General features: G+C 41.9%; 1 protein-coding gene across 1 annotated transcript in view; it reads right to left on the bottom strand.

The window, feature by feature from the left end:
• PCNX2 (pecanex 2) overlaps positions 1-14,730 on the bottom strand; it is a gene marked incomplete at both ends in the record, with an annotated part of 114,397 nt that extends 99,667 nt beyond the window's left edge. The window contains 5 exons of the mRNA XM_083371500.1: positions 2,040-3,308; positions 4,910-4,946; positions 7,038-7,152; positions 8,014-8,213; positions 14,578-14,730. Coding sequence (XP_083227626.1) covers positions 2,040-3,308; positions 4,910-4,946; positions 7,038-7,152; positions 8,014-8,213; positions 14,578-14,730 — 1,774 coding nt within the window. The remainder of the gene's footprint in view (positions 1-2,039; positions 3,309-4,909; positions 4,947-7,037; positions 7,153-8,013; positions 8,214-14,577) is intronic.
• Positions 14,731-19,275: the final 4,545 nt, after the last annotated feature.

The raw sequence follows: 19,275 nt of genomic DNA on the forward strand, positions 1-19,275 counted from the left end.
TTTCCTGAATAAAAAGATCTTGACCTCACCCCATAGAAAACATCAAACCTTTGAAAATCAATTTATGGTCACATTAATTCATGCCCCCACCCCAGAGATAAAGGTTAATAAATTTATTGGGCCAAGCATTTACATATGATGAATGATGTCCACTGATGATGCTGAAAAGTAGCAATATCATAAGTATTAAATCTGCTGTCTTTTCCTTTATGCTTGTATGGATTGATGGCAAACTGATTCATATCCTGAGCCTGTAGGAAATGTGACATTACCGGTAAATCTTTCCTTTTCCTCCTTTTCCCTCTCTTTGATTTTACTCTCAGCTCCACTCCAAATACCGTAGGTTTTCCTTCTTCTTCCTTTTTGCTCTTTAGTCCTCATTCTTAAATTTTATACTCTTGTCTTCTTCAAACATCTCATGTATGCATTATACTGCCTTCTCCTATCTCTGGGACAATAGATTTCTCTTATTAAAAAATATCCTATTCACTTATTGCCTGTTCTCCAGTTTAACTTAATCTCTTTAACCTCTTGCGTTGACTGTCTTAATGCTAATCCGATATTTCAACTATTCTGTTGGCTTACTTTCAACATCTAGATCTCTACAATTCTTATCCACTTACTGTAAATATTGGTGAAAATTATTTTTCCCAGAAGTTGATAGAACCACATATGCCAATCTAGTCCAACTTTTTATGTTATTCAGCAGCTGCCAATCTAGTCCAACTTTTTATGTTATTCAGCAGCCAATCAGATATATCTAGGAAATTCAAAAGCACAAACAATAGGATGGAAGCTCTCCTCCCATTTGTTCTCCACAATCTGATATGAAAAAGACATGCTATATTTAAGGAGATGCTGTACTATATGCCTGAACAGAATGGAAAGACAGATCATTCACAGGTTTATGTAAAAATCCTTTAAAATCACTTAAATTGGCAACCAGCACCAAATTAAACAGCTTAACTTTATCTTCAACTTATTCATTTTGATAGAGTATCCTAGGTTCTAATATTGTAAAAGAGAAAGCCAGCTTATTTAGGAAGTAGCTGAAAATTGTTTTATAATCTATACTTTATTTTGCAACCTGTGATCAACACGTTATTCTGTTCAAAGCTGTAGAGCCATATCCCTTTCTTGCATTAGATAAATTAGGCTCTGAAAAGATAAATATTAGGACACAGCACTGGAAAATGTGATTTGGAGAGAATTTTGGTATCGAAGAAGACTTCTATAAAAGATACATAAATTTGTAATTTATACATGCACACACACTTCTAAAGAATGGAATCAATTGCATGTAATTGCAAGAAGGGCTCTATCTACACTTTTGTAAAGCAAACCGTGAAATGTAACAAAGAATAAAAACAGCAAAGGACAAATGATATCCATCACGCAAAGAATCCACCAGAGTTGGGTAGCTCTAACAAATTTGAATGAATGAATGAATGAACATTATGAAGCAGTATAGAAGTCTACGTTTATTGCTATTACTATTCTTAAAGCTTGAGCATTTTTTCCTAACCCTCTAAAAGACAGATTAAGATCAGCAGTGTCTTCTTAAAAAGTAATCAAATATGGTACCCAATATACATCTAATGAAATTAAAAAACCCTATCTCCATCTTATATCAATTAATATTTTAAGATTTTATTGATATTTATGCATCTTTCATGTTTAATATTCTAGAGTATGTGTTTGTGTGTATATGTATATGTATATGTATATGTATGTATGTATATATATATATATATATATATATGTGATGTATATGTATATGTGTGCACGTATGTGTGTGTGTATACATATGTATATACACATACATACATACATATATATATATATATACACACATACATACGTATATACACACACACACACACACACACACATACACACACACACACACACACACACACACACACTTACTTATTTGTGGCTATTGCTTTTAGCATGAGTGGAAACAGCTTTTATTGCACATAAATTCCTCACATTTCTTGTGTGCACTGGAAACTAATAATTTGAATTATGCAGTGTACCTCCAGCTAGCCCTTTATCTTTTGCAGGCTCTGCTTTCAATTCTGGTGCTGTTGGCTTTGAAGTGTTGATGGATTCCAGCAGTGAAACAAATTCCAAGAAATTTGATTCATTTGGTATCTGCCCTTCTTTAGCTTCCAGGTCAGATTTCGAGGTGGGCAATAGTTTTTCTTTTGCACTAACAGTCTCTGATGAATTCTTACTTAAAAACACATCTGTCCCACTATCCACACTGAGAACACGAGCATGTCTCTTCTCATGAGCTGTTTTATATAAGGGGACTTCCAAATTCCCCTGGCCTTCTTCTGGGTCTTCTAGAATTTCAGAAGCATTTTCCGGATACACAATTATTCCTTCATGGCTGTTTGAGGGATTGTCACTATTTTCCTTTCCAATATTGTCTTGTTCACCAGATTCATAGCCAGAACATTGATTAGACGATGCATTGACATTTAAATTCTCTGGGGTTCTTAAACTTTCACTTACTTCTTGAAAAGCATGGCCTCCATTGTCCTCAGACAGATCAAAAGTAATAACAGGGATTATCATTGGATTGTTGCTTTGTTTACTATCTTGAACTGTTGCAGCCACAGCAGATTCAGGATCTGAACCAGATTTCTCAGCGTTCGACAATTTCATGTGAGGCAAGCCCTCCAAATCAGTAGCTGAGTTATGGGTGCTACTCATGGTGATAACTATTTTAATAGGTTCATGTAACATGAATGGATCCCCAGAATGAGAACTGTCCACCAGTGCAACAGCTATCTCACTTTCTGATTCATCAAACTCTGCTTTGGGGTCATCCAAATCTCTTTCTGCAAATCTCTTCGTTTCCACAGAATTGCACCGAGGGAAACCGCTTGCAGTGCTGTCTTGAGTTGACCCATCCAATAAATTCTCTTTCCTTAAACATGTAAGATTGTTTAAATTCTCTGAAAAGAGGACAGGACTGTCCATACTCCAAGGCTCAAAAGAAATGCATGTTTTTAAAATATCACCCTGGGACAAGGAAAGATTTGGCAATTTTTTAACAACCACATCTTTATCCAGAGGAGCATCCTCTTCTCCATTAAAGTTAGACGGTTGTGCCTTCTCTTCTTTTTCATTTGTTCCACCATTGATAACAGTCTCCACAGCATTCGGCTTGTCCACTATTGCTGGTGTGGTGGAACTTGGCATACATGTCACAGAAGCAGGCAAAATATCGGCTTTGATGCAGGGTGAAGTCAATAATACTGGTGGGACAGGTTGTTCTTCTGAAACCAGTACTCCTAGTAAAAAAGACAAAGAGATACTGCATGTCAAAGACATATGAAGCTTTCTCAGAAAAGACATTCCAGGAAATTCTTTAAAATTAGCAGTTAGTGTGCAGTTAAATCCCATTGCTTGGAATGGAGAGTGAATATGTCCCAATTTACTTTGACAGCACCTATTACTTTCTTGAGAGTTAGAATCTACAAAAAAAATAATATAGATCAATAAAAAAATCATGAAAATATGTTCAGTATGTAACATTATTTTTAATGGTAACAACCATATATTTATTTATTCAGTTTCTATAGTTACCCATCTCAGTGATTCTGGGTGGCTTCAAAATTCAATTTTTTAAAAAAAAATATTGCTGTTAAAAATACTGAAAACATTTTAAAACAATAAAAACACTAAAATATCTAGATTAAATATATATAGGAGCAAGATACTTAGCCAATTAGCAATATAGCCAGGAAACAGATCCCTTAAAATATTCAGCATTTAGGAAGCAGATATTCAAATATATATAAATATTTCAGTTATTACGGTAATTCAGTTATTACTAATTCAGTTATTACTAATTCAGAGGCAGGAGAAACAACAAAATAATGACAAAGTTCATTTCTTCCATATAACATTTATTCTGCAATCCTTAATAATTGTGTGGGACTGTGCTGTAAACACCATGAAATTCAGTGGGACTTCATCACTAGGTAACCTGGTAGCTCTGTACAACTCCAAAAGACAAAAGCCAGGGAGGAGAGGAAGCATTTTTAAAAAATAAAATAAAGGATTCATGAAGAGACAAGATAAACTGAAGATCCCATCAAAGTGAGAAACATTCCTGATAATGTAGGAAATATAAACAAATGTAATTCATATTCTTTAAGGAGGACTGATTCATAAAAGGGGCTGTGCCTCCGGTCAGAGAATGTCGGCTCGTGGCCCCCAGAGGGAGGGCCTTCTCTGTGGGCGCTCCGGCTTTATGGAACCAGCTGCCGGTGGAGCTCCGGACGACACCGGACCTTCGCTCCTTCCGGCGCGGTCTGAAGACCCATTTATTTGAACAAGCTGGCCTGGCCTGATGAGGGATGTTAGGGTTTTTAATGGGTTTTTATATTGTTACAGTTTTATCTGGGCAATTATTTAATTCTCTTTTAATTTTTGTATTTTCTATTTATATGTGTCCTGTTCACCGCCCTGAGTCCTTCGGGAGAAGGGCAGTATATAAATTTAATAAATGAAATGAAATGAAATGTTTTAAATCAGCTAAGAAATTTAAATCTATTTAGCTGTGATTGTTCATTGAAAAGATACCCATAAATCAAATAAATAGTATGAATAAACTAAAACCAGGCCTGAGAAGTGGCCTGTTCTTTAAGTTAGAGAAGTGTTTCTGCTTACTTCAGCTCTTTTGAACTAAAGTTCCTATATACCACCACTGAGCATAGTCACTATAGAACCGGGTAGGCAACTACGGTCCCTTTATAACCTGTGGACTTCAATTCCCGGAATTCTTGAGCCAAAAAGGCTGGTTCAGGAATTCTGGGAGGTGAAGTCCACAGGTTGTAAAGAGGCCATAGCTGCCCACCTCTGCTATAGAATGTTGTTTGTAGCATACCTTTCAGATCTTCGATGGTTTCTTGAGCTGGCAGGTTCTGAAATAAAACACATCAATTAAAATGATGTGAACTGTAAATGTGACATTACATGTGTTTTAGAGCAAAAAATAATGTAATTATGTCCCATGTTCCATTAAACCAATGGCCCCAAAATTAATGAATAAAATCATTGCATTTGAATATACAGCATCTTTCAGCTATCTTTCCAAGTCAGCTTGCCAGACAACCACATTTACAAGAAAGTATGAGGTATAGATAGGCATTGGGTTATCTGTTTTGTTCAGACTGTATTTCACATTAAACAAAGACGTTACCAATGGAAGAGAATATTTTCAGCCCAGGGTTGAACTGTGAGGTGCACTGATATTACCTAGTTGGGTAACGAAATGTCTGCAAGAAAACAAGCAGGCTCAGAGAGCACCAAGGATCCCCACAGAAAGAAATTAAATAATTCTAAAACTGAAAATTATAAGATGGGGAAGGAGATTATTCCTGCTGACTGATACAGAGCTTCTACTATGATGGAGAACTAATGCGGTGAAATAGTTAAAATGTTAAATGTGGACCAAGATATCCCAAGAGGTTTCCATTGAACCATGAAGCTTGCTACCAGACCTTGCTATCACTCTTTGTCAGACCAGCCTCCACTTTATTTAAATATAAATAAAGCTTTTGGATTTGTTCTTTCACAAGACAAAGCACCTTTGTGAAGAAGCCGAGGACTTTATTAGACCCAAGTACCAGGTAAGGGACGTGGTGGCTCAGTGGGTTAGGACGCTGAGCTTGTCGATCAGAAGGTCGGCAGTTTGGTGGGTCGAATCCCGAGTGCCGCGTAACAGAGTGAGCGCCTGTTACTCGTCCCAGCTTCTGCCAACCTAGCAGTTTGAAAGCACGTAAAAATGCAAGTACAAAAATAGGGACCACTACGGTGGGAAGGTAACAGCGTTCCGTGCGCCTTTGGCGTCTAGTCATGCCAGCCACATGACCACGGGGACGTCCTCGGACAAGCGCTGGCTCTTCGGCTTTGAAACGGAGATGAGCACCGGCCCCTAGAGTCGGAAACAACTAGCACGCATGTGCGGGGGAACCTTTACCTTTACCTTACCAGATTCAGCTTAACAGTCCCCTGCATTTTTCCACTCACTGAATACTCAATTCTCAGCATTGATGACATTTTTATGCGAGGCCCAAATCCAAGATTTTTTTTTTTATTTTTCAGTTTCCCTAACTGTTACTTTCAATAATCATTTAGAATTTGAGGCCATCATACTTTCAAGTTTACTTCTAGAGTAATAGCCAACATGAAAAGTAATTGGAGTTTCATGAACGTCATGAGAATAAAATTCCACTCCCTTCTCCACTCTTAATGGAATGAAGCAAAATGTATTATAACAGCTTCCCTGTTCATCTATGGAAATTTTCAGTCATCCAGGTTATGGTTGTCCCAGGAGGCAACTGGACTTTGTTGTTTTTTCTTTGAGGATGTTTCACTTCCCATCCAAGCTTCTTCAGCTCAGACTGGATGGTGGGGAATGGAAGTATATATATATTCCTTGCATACAGCTGGTCATTTGCATTCTTTTAGAGCAGGTATCTTCAAATTTGGCCCTTTTATTATGACTTGTGGACTTCAACTCCCAGAATTCCTCAGCCAGCATGCCTGGTTGAGGAATTCTGGGAGTTGAAGTCCACAAGTCATAATAAAAGGGCCACTTTTGAAGACCCTTGTTTTAGAGAGTCCTTATTCTCTAAAAGAATGCAAATGATCAGCTGTCTGCAAGGAATATAAATTCTTCCATTCTCCACCATCCAGTCAGAGCTGAAGAAGCTTCTTGGACGGGAAGTGAAACATCTTCAAAGAAAAAAACAAAGTCCAGTTGCCTCCTGAAAAAGCACCTTTGGGACAGCTTTCCTGTTCCTGCTTCTTTCCAGGGGCAACAGTTTTCTGACATGCAGAACCTTGGCGCACAATGTATATATTGTTTTATTAAAAAAAAAAGAAATGGTGGGAGGAGGCTGTTCTTTTTAAAATAAAACCCATATTGCATTTGTTGTTGTAGTAAGACACCAATGGCATATATAGAGTGAAAAATACTGGAATGTTATTATAGGCAAATGTTTACCAACCAGGTTTCCTGAAGGGTAGTGAGAGAGGATAGCCTGCCCTTTGATGCTACTGTGGATAGTGGGTGTTGAACCATTATGCTTGGTCTCCTCTGCACCATTGTCCCTTGTGTTATTGCTGTTCAAAATAATGCAAATGAAAGAAAATTACTGATCATTAATAGATAAGGAATAAATCATTCTCAAAGGTGCTGCATTTACTGCAAGCTGATTCAGAAATGCCATTAACTTTCTTAAAGGGCAATCTGAAAAATGTGCCAACTTGGCTCTAGATAAGTACGGTATTAGGTAACCTAGGAAGACCCAGCTATAACGGAGAACAAAAGCTTTGTATGGAGAAGGTTCACATCCCAGCATTTCTTGCTTCAAATAAGGGTTAAACTGTGGGGTCCACTGATGATGTTACCTAGTTGGGTAATGAAATGTCTGCAAAAAAACCAAGCAGGCTCAGAGAACATCAAGGACCCCACAGAAAGAAGTTAAATAACTCTGACTAAATACTGGAAATTATAAGGTGGGGAAAGATATTATTCCTGCGGATTCATACAGATGTTCTACTATGATGGAAAGCTAATGCAGTGAAAAATTTAAAGTGTTCCCATTGCAGACAACACTGACCTAAAAATGCCAGCTGTTTGATTCATGTAAGATGGCTTCCCATGAATCCTTTAGTTTTAATTTTTTTTTCTTATTTTGCTTCTTGTTATTGGACATAATGAGCCCTGATGCAAATAGGGGTGTGCATAGTATTAGAAATATGGCAGTAGTGCCAAACAATTATTTTTCAGGGAATAATTTTATTTTCCTAAATAGCTGTTTGCCATGATCAACAAACATGACTGCATACATTTCCAGCATCCATTTGATCCCATGGTCTATAGACTCTTATCACATACGTGATGTGTACATTTTAAGAAAACACAGATTCTTCAGGAGTTCAGATAACACCAAACAGCCTTGTATAAAGAAGTAAACTTACCTGAGATTTTTATGCAGAATTGCATTATCTCTTTTGCATTTTTTATTTTGTTTCCCTTCCTTACAAGGGAGCTTTTGTTGAATCATCTCTCCTTTGTCAAACATCAGGTGCAGGCGATAAGTGATCACCTTTATGATCATGAAAAATAAGGTCACAGAACCACAGTAGATGACAGCCGTGATGGTAGTGGGGGGGCATGCCTAGACAAAAGAATAATGAAAAGTCAAGCTCATCAACAAAAATGATTTGAGCATTTTTTAAGTAGTATAATAATGATTAATATTGTTGTGCTTTTTTAAAAAAATAACTACAATTATACAGCTGATATTTGCCTTGTTCCTTTGCTAATTGTTTGAAATGTGTCATCTGTAGAAGCCTGTAAGATACACTAGTGTTATTCCTTTTCAGGTTTTAGAGAAGAGAGCTGAGGCTGAAATACAATCATTTGCTAATAGAATTTGTAATGTATTGAGATTTTACTTGAACTGTTTCACTTTTCTGTTTGAATGCTGCTTAAGGTTGCTCAATTGGTGTGTCTGTGTAATGGTCACTGACTTGCCACACTTGCTGTCTCCAAGAAGCTCATTGGATGATTTGGGGTGGGAATGGATTCCTTTAAACCTATTGGCCGCCACCTAGTGGCCAACCATATAAATAGCTGCAGCTTGGGCTGGAAATGGTCGCCGAGCCATTTCTTCAGGTCCACATAAGTAACGGACTCCAGCTGCGCCGGTGCGACTAAATTCTCCTCAATGTCAAATGTTACAGACCCGCAGACACAGAGGAGTGTTGCAGTCTTCAGGCCATCTTCGGCGACTTGGTTGGCGTGGAGGTAGTTCCCTACTCTTGTGATACAGGATGACCATCTTTCTGGGTGAGTGACATCAAATTCCTCAAGCTGCACGTAAGCCTCTGATTCAGTTCTATTTTTGTTGCCTCAATAAAGCAATGTTCCTGTTTGCAACCTCTCGTCTCGCTTACTGTCTCTAAAGAACTCACTACACAACACTGGCGATGAAAGCGGAATCCTGCTTCTTCGGAAGAGCTGAAAGTCACTAGGGAATGAGGCCAGCCGCACCTGGCAGGGACCGTGTTCCCCCCCCCTCGGTTGGCATAGCAAACCATGCTAGTGACCACACTGCCCTGCGGACCAGTCCCAGGCCCTACAGAAGAAGCAGGAAAAGGCAATGAGAGGCATGAGCTGCGAAGACTTTCCCACGATGGTGAAAGTTGGAAAGCTTGAGGAATTTGATGTCACTCACCCAGAAAGATGGTTATCCTACATCACAAGAGTAGATAACTACCTCCGCGCCAACCAAGTCACCAAAGATGGCCTGAAGGCTGCAATACTCCTCTGTGTCTGTGGGTTTGCAACATTCGACATTGAGGAGAACTTAGTCACACCGGGGCAGCTGGAGTCCGTTACTTACATGGACCTGAAGAAATGGCTCGGCGACCATTTCCAGCCCAAGCTGTCGGTGATAGCGTGGAGGCATGCCTTTGAACAATGAGTTCAACAACCTGGTAAGACAGCCACAGAATTCATCGCGGTGTTGAGATAAGCTTTGCACCTGTGCCAATTTTCAGACTTGGAAGAAAGACTTCGAGACCGACTCGTCTGTGGACTAAGGAGCAGAGAGCTGCAACAGAAACTTTTTGCAAAAGAGACGCTCTCACTCCAGGAAGCCTTAAAAGAAGTCATGGCGGACGAAGCCACCAGTGGAGCAGTAAAGGTCTTGCGGCCCGCCAAAAGCACTCCTTACAAGGAAGCCGTCCACCACAAGGACGCCGAACTTCCTGAAGACATCGACTTCGACCACGAAGTTGACAAGATCCAACGGCACCATGACAAGGAACTGAAGCCCCCTTACAAGGCAGTTCCTTTACCTCAGTGTTTTGGCTGTGGTGGCCGCCACCAACAAGTAGACTGCCAGTTCCAGACAGCCACATGTTGGGCCTGCAGGAAAACCGGCCACATCACATCAGTCTGTAGAGGTCGCCAGAAGGACCGCCAATTGGACGATCCGATCAGGAGAGGTACCGGGGCCCTGGGACAGCATAGAGTAGAGTTTTGTTCCTGTCGTCAGAGTGTTTGCCACACGGGAGCTTGCCGCCCCCTTAAGCCCCAATTTTGGCTTCAAGTCGATTGCAAGGTGTTCCTTGCAGGATGGAACTGGACACTGGTTCAGCTGTATCCATCATTTCCCTGGAGACTTTCCGGTTCGTGTGCAACCGCAGCAAGAGGTGGGCCAAGCTTAGGCCATCCGACATCATCCTGACTGACTTCCAGAATTCCTGAGTAGCTGTCAAAGGCGAGGCCACCTTGGCCATCAAATTCAATGGATTTTCAGGGGTCCTATATATGATTGTGGTGGGGGGCCAGAGAATGAGCTTAATAGGGCTTGATTGGTTTGATACTCTGGGCATTCAAGTAACCGGGATCCACCGGACACAAGCAGCGAACTTGGCGTCAGTATGCAAGGAGTTCACAGATGTTTTTGACACAAGCCTGGGAAAGTACAAGGGCCCTCCGATAGCCTTTAAACTTGATCCTGCCATAATGCCTCTTAGGATCAAACCCCGTAGAGTGCCATTTGCACTAAAACACAAAATCGATGCAGAGCTGGACAAGCTAGTCAGTCAGGGGGTACTACAGCCCATAGATAGGGGTAAGTGGGAGACTCCCATTGTCACGCCACTTAAGGCCAACAGGGAGGTCAGGATTTGCACTGATTACAAGTGCACCATAAATCGGGAACTTAAGCAGCACACATACCTGAGGCCAGTCGTTAGCCACATCTTGGCATCTCTGCAAGGGGGTACCGTGTTTGCTAAGTTAGATTTGCCACAGGCCTATCAGCAGTTACCTGTGGACGAGGCCACAGAGGCTGCATAAGCAATTGTGACACACAGGGGGGCTTTTAAAGTCAAACACCTTCAATTCAGGGTTAGCATAGCCCCAGGAATTTTTCAAGGAGTTATGGAGTGTACACTTAAGGGAATTCTGGGAGTTTGCCCCTATTTCGACGATGTGCTCATCACCAGTGAGTCCACTGAGATGCTTGCAAGAAGGCTCAAAGCCGTCTTTCAACGGTTCTGCGCAGCAGGACTTAAATTGAAAAGGAACAAATATAACATTAGGGTCCCTTCCACTGAGTTCCTGGGGGCTGTTCTAAGCCATTTTTCAAGTAATGGGACTCAAGTCCCCATTACCTATTATTCAAGGACACTGTCCTCAGCTGAGCGCAATTACACTCAGATTGACAAAGAGGCCTTGGCCATTGTGGCTGGGGTGAAGAAATTCCATGATTACTTGTATGGCAGGGAAATCATGGTCTTTACTGACCACAAGCCACTGTTGGAGTTATTTACTACAAATAGGCAGATGCCTCAAATACTGTCCCCTAGAATGTTAAGATGGTCCATTTTTATGTCAGCCTACAGCTACAGGCTGGTTCACAAACCTGGCAAAGACATGGGCCACGCAGACAGCCTTAGCAAGCTGCCATTGCCACAGGTAGAGCCAGATCCGGCTCCAGCAGCTCGCATTTTGTCAATTCAGGATTTGCCTGAATTTCCCCTCCATGCTGGGGATGTGGCTGCAGAAACTGCTGCAGACAAGGTTTTAAGTAGAGTCTTGTCATGGATTCACACAGGGTGGCTTGAAAATAGCCCTGGACCAGAGTTCCAGAGCTACTTCACACATAGACATGAGCTTTCAGCTCACAAAGGCTGCATCTTATGGGGCAGCAGGGTTATTGTCCCCAGTTCATTAAGGCACCATGTGCTTCAGTCTCTGCATGAGGGCCATCTGGGCATATTCCGGATGAAGGCATTGACACGGAGCTACCTATGGTGGCCAGGGTTAGATAAGGCTATCGAGGCCCAAGTACACAGGTGTTACACGTGTTAACAGTCCAGACCAGAGATGCCACATGCTCCTGTCCACAGATGGGAGGAAACACATACACCATGGTCAACTATTCACATTGACTTCGCTGCGCCCTTTCAGGGACAGCTATTTTTGATAGTGGTCGATAGCCACTCTAAATGGTTGGAAGTAATTCCTACAGCAACTATGACTAATGCTAGGACCATCCAGGTGCTTAGAAAGCTTTTTGCCAAACACAGGCTACCAGATGTCATAGTCTTGGACAACGGGGCCCAGTTCACAGCGGCAGAGTTTCAGGCCTTCTTGAGGACTATCCTCGTAAGGCACGCAACATTGGCTCCCTTTCACCCCTTGACTAACAGGCAGGCCGAACGAATGGTGCGCACAACAAAGGAGTCATTCAAGTGCATTGTGACTGGAGATTGGCACCACAGACTGGATGATTTTTTTGCTTTACCAGCACAGTACGCCTTGCACAGCAATGGGCAAGAGGCCAGCAGAGCTTTGCTGGGGAAGAAATTAATCACGAAACTGGACAGGTTGCATCCTGACCGGGTAGCAGCAGACACCGCACGCCCAAAGGCTCCAAGGGGGTTACAAGTGGGTGATGGGGTGTGGGCCTGAAACTATGGGCATGGGAACTTGGTGCCGGGTAAAATTGTCAAAATTTCAGTAACCTTGGATGGGGGCGGCGAGTCGTTCGCTGCCATATTGATCAGCTGTGGAAGCGTTTTGCAGAATGGCCACTAAGTGAGGACCTCATGACAGGTCTGCAAATAGAGCCAGCAGCCGGCAGCCAAGCAGGGCAGTTGACACACTCTGAGGACTCAACCAGTCAGTACAACGGGGAGGTGGTTGTAGATGGACAAAGTCCGGGAGTGCAACATGGGTCTCCAGAAAGTCAACCTGAACAAGGCAGCAACTGCGCTGACTCTGCTTCTTCTTTGGCCTTTGGTTTGGGCAGACCTGGAATGGCCAGCCAAAGAGACTCGAGTCAATCAGACTCTTGTGAACTTGTGAGCCCTAGACCGGGGTTTGCCTGGGTCCCCCAGATGGTCTGCAAGGTTGCGCAGACCACCACATCTACAAGACTTTATTCTTAAATAATATTAATAATGTGTGTACCTTCTAGGTGGAAGAGGTGTAATGTATTGGGATTTTACTTGAACTGTTTCACGTTGTCTTCCGGGTGAGGTTCAAGGTCTTAGTGATGGTTTTTAAGTCCCTACATGGCATGGGTCCGGAATACCTCGGGGACCACCTGCTGCCGGCGTCAACCCCCCTCCGCCCTGTGCGTTCCCACAGAGAGGGCCTCCTCAGGGTGCCTCCAGTCAGAGAATGCCGGCTGGTGGCCCCCAGGGGGAGGGCCTTCTCTGTGGGCGCCCCGGCCTTATGGAATGAACTGCCGGTGGAGCTCCGGATGGCACCGGATCTCCGCTCCTTCCGGCGCGGGTTAAAGACCCACCTGTTTGAACAAGCTGGCCTGGCCTGATGGGGAGTTAATTTGGGTTTTTAAATATTTGTATATTTTACTGTTTTATCTTGGGCATTAATTTAATTCTATTTTAACTTTTGTAGTTTTGTACTTTTATTATCTGCCCTGTTCACCGCCCTGAGTCCCTAGGGAGAAGGGTGGTATAAAAATTTAATAAAACTAAAACTAAACTAAACGTGTCTGTTTGAATGTTGCTTAAGGTTGCTCAATTGGTGTGTTTGTGTAAGGTCACTGACTTGCCAGACGTGCTGTCTCCAAGAAGATCACTGGATGATTTGGGGTGGGAATGGGTTCCTTTAAACCTATTGGCTGCCGCCTAGTGGACAACTGTATAAGTAGCTGCGCAGAAGCCTCTGATTCAGTTCTGTTCCTGTTGCCTCAATAAAGCAATGTTCCTGTTTGCAACCTCTCGTCTCGCTTACTGCCTACAAAGAACTCACTACACAACAGAATTCATGGCTGGCAAGTGGATTAGAGATTATAAATCAATATGCCAGTCATATTAACATTTTTCTTTAATGCTAAGATACTAAGTTTTGTATTTATTTCATATTTAACTTTTTAACTCTCCAAAAATAACGTGCATGCATGCATGTGTAGATGAAAGAAACTTTACTTTGTGTGTTAACATTGTAAATCAGACCTTAGGTACTGTATACCCAAGACTGAGAGAATTACCCATTAACTCTTTATAAACCCAGTTTAATTTTTGTTAGTCCGCACAGGATCTGAAAAAATATATATATATATTTGTTGTTTGAGACTTGCTGTGGGAGCAAAGCAGAATCAATTCAAAGTTCTGTAAGAAGGGTCAGAAATATTTTTATTACAATTAAAAATAAAGCCATCACAGTTGATAAACTTTCCAGATCCCTTTTCTGGCCACTGCGTTTTGTCTCTTAAATCCACCCCTTACACCAGGGGTCCTCAACCTTGGCAACTTTAAGACTTGTGGACTTCAACTCCCAGAATTCCTCAGCCAGCAAGCTGGGAGTTGAAGTCCACAAGTCTTACACCTTTCCTCTACATCCAGCGATTTGTCACGTCCTCGATCTGTATATGGCAACAGATAAGAAGGCAACATGTGCCTCTTTCCCCAGATCAGAGGCCTACCATTGGGCCCCTCATCCTCTTCTTCCCTGCGTGCCCAGATCTCCCGCCGGCCGATCAGACTCACCAAGTGCAGCGCCATGGGCAGCAACAGCAAGAACAGCCAGAGGTAGAGATGGCAGCTGTTAGTGAATTTACTTTGCTCCGGATCGTGGTACCAACCTCCGGTCAACGCCGCCCATACTCCCTGCCGGAGCAGCTGCACTGCTTGGGATACCATCGTCAAGCCGTGCACGAAAAAGGCCGCCGGGCTCAATCTCCTTGCCGTTGCTTGGGGCGGCGGGAGCGGTGGCTCCCCCTGGGAAGATGCTTCTCAGCGCCGGGCATCACCCCAACCTCCATGCCGGATGCTAGAAGGATTTTCCCATCATGCTGCGGGGAGCCCAATCCACCAACCGTGTCTCCTGCCACCCAAGGATGCAAAAAGCAAAGGCGGTGCCCTTCTCGACTCCGCCCTCCCATCTTTCTAAAGACAGATTACGCTGATGCGGGGGAACAACCCGTCGCTATGGTTGAAGCGCATTCCGTGACTGAAACGTATTTCCCCTTCTGTGTTCTGTTTCCCGTTTCCTTGCTAATAATTTACAGCCCTTAACTGTACCCATTAACATACGTTTCGCGTGTGTGTTGAGCTGCAAATCCCATCATCCCCCGGCACACGGTTACTGGAGGGCGCCAGCTTGGAGAACAGCTCTACCCAGTCCTTTCTCCCTCTCGGATCTTTTCAGCTCCCGTCCGCAGATGTACCTCCCTAGAATGGGTTCAGCTCAAGTCTTCTCCCCAGAGATAGCATTTCTCCCTCTCCACCTCCGCCTAATTGAGACAATTAGTAACAGCTAGAAAGCAAGCCTGCCTCTACCTCAGTACGGTAGGCTAAATTGGTTTGGAGCAGGAAACTAAACTAGGATCAGACTTCGGGAGAAACTGCCAGGGAACTCCAGAATCTGAGACTCGACTGGGAAATCATAAGCATGCCTGAAGACGGCAGTGGCAAACCACTTCCGTACTGTGGCCAAATTACACGGGAGGTGCCATTCAACTCTCAGGACTCCAGCAAGCCCAGAAAGCTGTAGGGATGTCCAATCTTGGCAACTTTAAGTCCTGTGGACTTCAATTCCTAGAATTCCCCAGCCAGCCATGTTGGCTGGAGAATTCTGGGAGTTGAAGTCCTCAAGTCTTAAAAGTTGCCAAGATTGGACATCCCTGCTGTATGTAGTGGAAGGGTTACTACGTTACTCCGTGAGAGGGGCGGGGCGACGAAAGAAAAGGAAGAGTTGTGCGATAGTGTTATAGTCAGGTTTTCCCGAAATCTTGGGTTGGACTAGAAGACCTCCAATGTTCTTTCCAGTTCTGTTATTCTGTTGGGTATAGATAATGGGGGGAAGAAACAACACTCCCACAAAACAATCCCAAAGTTATAACGACGGAATTTGCGCGCCGAGTGAGAGTCAGCGCTGAGTCTTGCAGGTGTCGAATTGCAACTTACGCCCCGGAGCAAAACAATAACTCTTCTCCCGTTTCTGAAAATGCAGAGGCCCGTTTTAACTGCTCTCGCGTTGGGAGAAACAAGGAGACTCCTGGCTGGATACCGTAATTAAAATAATAAGAACCAGCGAAGTCAGCTTAAGTTACCTATTGAGGTATCTATATTAACTGTGTAAAGACTGCACTAAACCCTGCAGGAAAATTACGAATCGCGAAGGCAATGCAAAGCAGAGTCCTTAACTTTCACGTTTGTGTGGGAAATGGATTTTAAAAGCAAAGAACTACAAAGCCAAGCCATGCTGGTTTTATGTCCTTCCAATCCACCACTAGGAGGTGCCATTGAAAAGGTTTTCAGCCAATTAAACAGCTAGGATAACTGCTCGAGTTAATATGTCCAACACACAGCTTTAGTTTCCAGTGTTTTAATGTGTAAGTCTTCTCTTCCCTGCTGTGTTTAAAATTTGAAAAGAGTGTTATAGTTTTAGCAATATGCAGTCCTGTCCCTTCTTGGTGTCTTTGGCGATTTGGAATTAAGAACATGTCTTAAATTACACCATTATATAACCCATTTTTGTATATGCTATTACATGTATGCTTTTAATTGTATTTCTTTCATGGCTCCTTTAAGTAGCAAATTCTTATTATGATACCAATTTATTAAACACAATATTATGACTAAACCAAAGGCAACATATTTTAAAAAATGTATATTGCTCTGCTTCCTTCTCTCACTTCTTCCCTAACAAGGTCAGCTTGTTGGAGTAACTCACACCCCTCATAGCCCAAAGCTACTTTGTTGCATCCCAAAGAATGTGCTGGTAACTGAATGATCTACTAGAATGATACCCATGCCTGCTTTAGAACAGCCTCATATCTTTATTGGTTGTAAAGCAATTCTGATGGGGTCTCCTTTGGATATAGAGTACATATATGCTCACATTTGCTTTGATCTACACACTGTGTCACAGACTAGAACTAGCAAGGAAATAATGTTGTTTGGATCTTCTCCAGTGGTTAGTCTTTTTTTTAGATGAGCTTTTCACCATATGGCTCATCTTTGAAATAATTATTTTACTTAAATCTGTTGCAAGTGTGCCTGCTTCTTCTTTCTGAACAACTCACTCCTACCTCATTTATCAACCAGTTGACTTAAATCCAGAAAGTCTCCACTGGCACCTGCACAATATCTGCTCAACAACTTTAGCATCGATTCCCAATGAAAAGCCAAATGGGTTGCTGAATGTCCAGACATAGGAAGGCATATAAATGACCCCATGAAAAGTGCCAGGCTTTGAACTACCATGCCAGCAATGGACAATCCTGAATAGGATTCGCACTTCACATGGTGTCTGCTGGGACTCATTGTATAAATGGAACACAGAATCCTCTCCTCAGTGTGACTGTGAGGTCCCACATCAAACTGTAGATCACATTGTGACTGGTTGTAAGATGAAGGCATAGAAACGATGCTGTGCTTCAATGGTTAGATGGCCTAGACATTGGTATTTGAACATAGATTTTTTTAAAAAAATATATTTTATGTGTTTTATTAATCTAGATGAAAATCTAGATGAAATGCATATTGCTAGTCCATGTATGATATGACATATGCTAAATAAATAAATCTGTACAGGTTTTTAAATTTTTCAAGATTTGAACCCCATCTTCATGCTAGGTTCAAGTCTATTTGCTTCTACAAAATAGAGATCTGCGGATGTATGTTCACCATCATCTCTTCCCATCCAAGCTTCAGGTCTCCAGCACAACTGATGTCCAATCTATGGATTCCTGAAGATGTTACATACTATTAGTGGAAATTTTAACATTTTATTAATTCCTTTTTGAAAAGCTTCACTCCCTCAGCCAAGAAAAGGAAGGTCTTTGCAAATGAAAGATGAATAATAAAACAATTCTTGCCATCAGGCTTATCCTCTAAAAGATTGCCTATTGCATCATCCAATATTATACCATTCTGATTATAGTGGAATATAGAGGGGAAGCCAAGTTTCAACTGAACAGTTTTGTATAACTATCTCCCCACAAATTCATTTAAAATATTTGTAATGTGAGCTCCTCTGTTGTTCATGTTTTGCTTTTCACCATTCATAAAAAGCTGATGTGCTTTGCAATTTGTGAAGGTTCATTTTAGGAATTACCCCTATAAATCATTGAAAAAGGAAAGGTAGCCCAAGGGCTACTCTGGTGGCGTGCTTGGACTAGCGGCTAGCCTGTTTTCATATCTGTAGTACAGTCATTATAAAGCTAAGATGCCATGTGGCCACTTTTCATTGCCAAAGCAACTAACCTTGGAGAAATTTTCCAAGGACGCTAAAAAGAAACATCTGTAAGACATTGTAATATGCATGCAAGATAATTCCTATTATAAAGATTAGAGTCTGCATGAGTATTACTTCCAAATCTGTTCACATTTTGCCAATTGTTAAAAAAAGTAGTCCTTACTAATCCAAAGGTGCTTTTTCAAAAGACAATTGCCCTGCCTTTGTTTTTCCCTGAAGATGTTTCACTTCTCATCCAAGAAGCTTCTTCAAGGAAAAACAAAGAACGTCCAGTTGCCTTTTGAATAGGCACCTTTGTGACAACCATGACCTGGATGGCCGAAAATCTCCATAGATAATCCCTACTAACAAGCTTAAAATGGTAAGGGAATGAAAAGAATGTGGAGGACAGATAAAAAAAGGCACAAGTAGCAATCTAGAGGTTATTGTTCTTATGACCCATATGAATCGCAATGGATGAGGGTGAGTCAATGGGAGACTTGACACTGCACTCCTATGACACCTGCTATATGATAATGAAGGACAAAAGAAGAGTCAAAAATGCTAGCTGAACAATAGCCTAAAAACTAAGGAGAGTTGGTTTGCTTAACAGTTGTTACTAAACCAATACTGAAGAATTTAATTCAGATCTGTAATTATGACAGTTCTGTACTGTATAAGTATTTGGTCTATCTGAAGATGGATAAGGGAATACTCCATAGGCAAATAAATAAATAAAGTCCAGTTGCCATGATTCAGCCTTCTGACATCTTTGCCTGGATGACTGAGACTCTTCATCCACATATTGCAATACATTTTGGAGAGGAAAACCCTGAGGTTAATGTGGCAATAATTGGTACATTCCAACGATTCCCTGCCTAACTGATTTGCTCTTACTGATGAAGCTGCTTGGATGAGCAGAAGAAGTGTCTGGAGCTAACAAAAAATAGTCCAATTGCCATGACTTGAACCTTCTGACTACTATAAGGTAAAGGTTCCTCCGC

This window comes from Vipera ursinii, assembly GCF_947247035.1.
Source record: "Vipera ursinii genome assembly, chromosome: 1".
Taxonomy (NCBI): Eukaryota; Metazoa; Chordata; class Lepidosauria; order Squamata; family Viperidae; genus Vipera; species Vipera ursinii.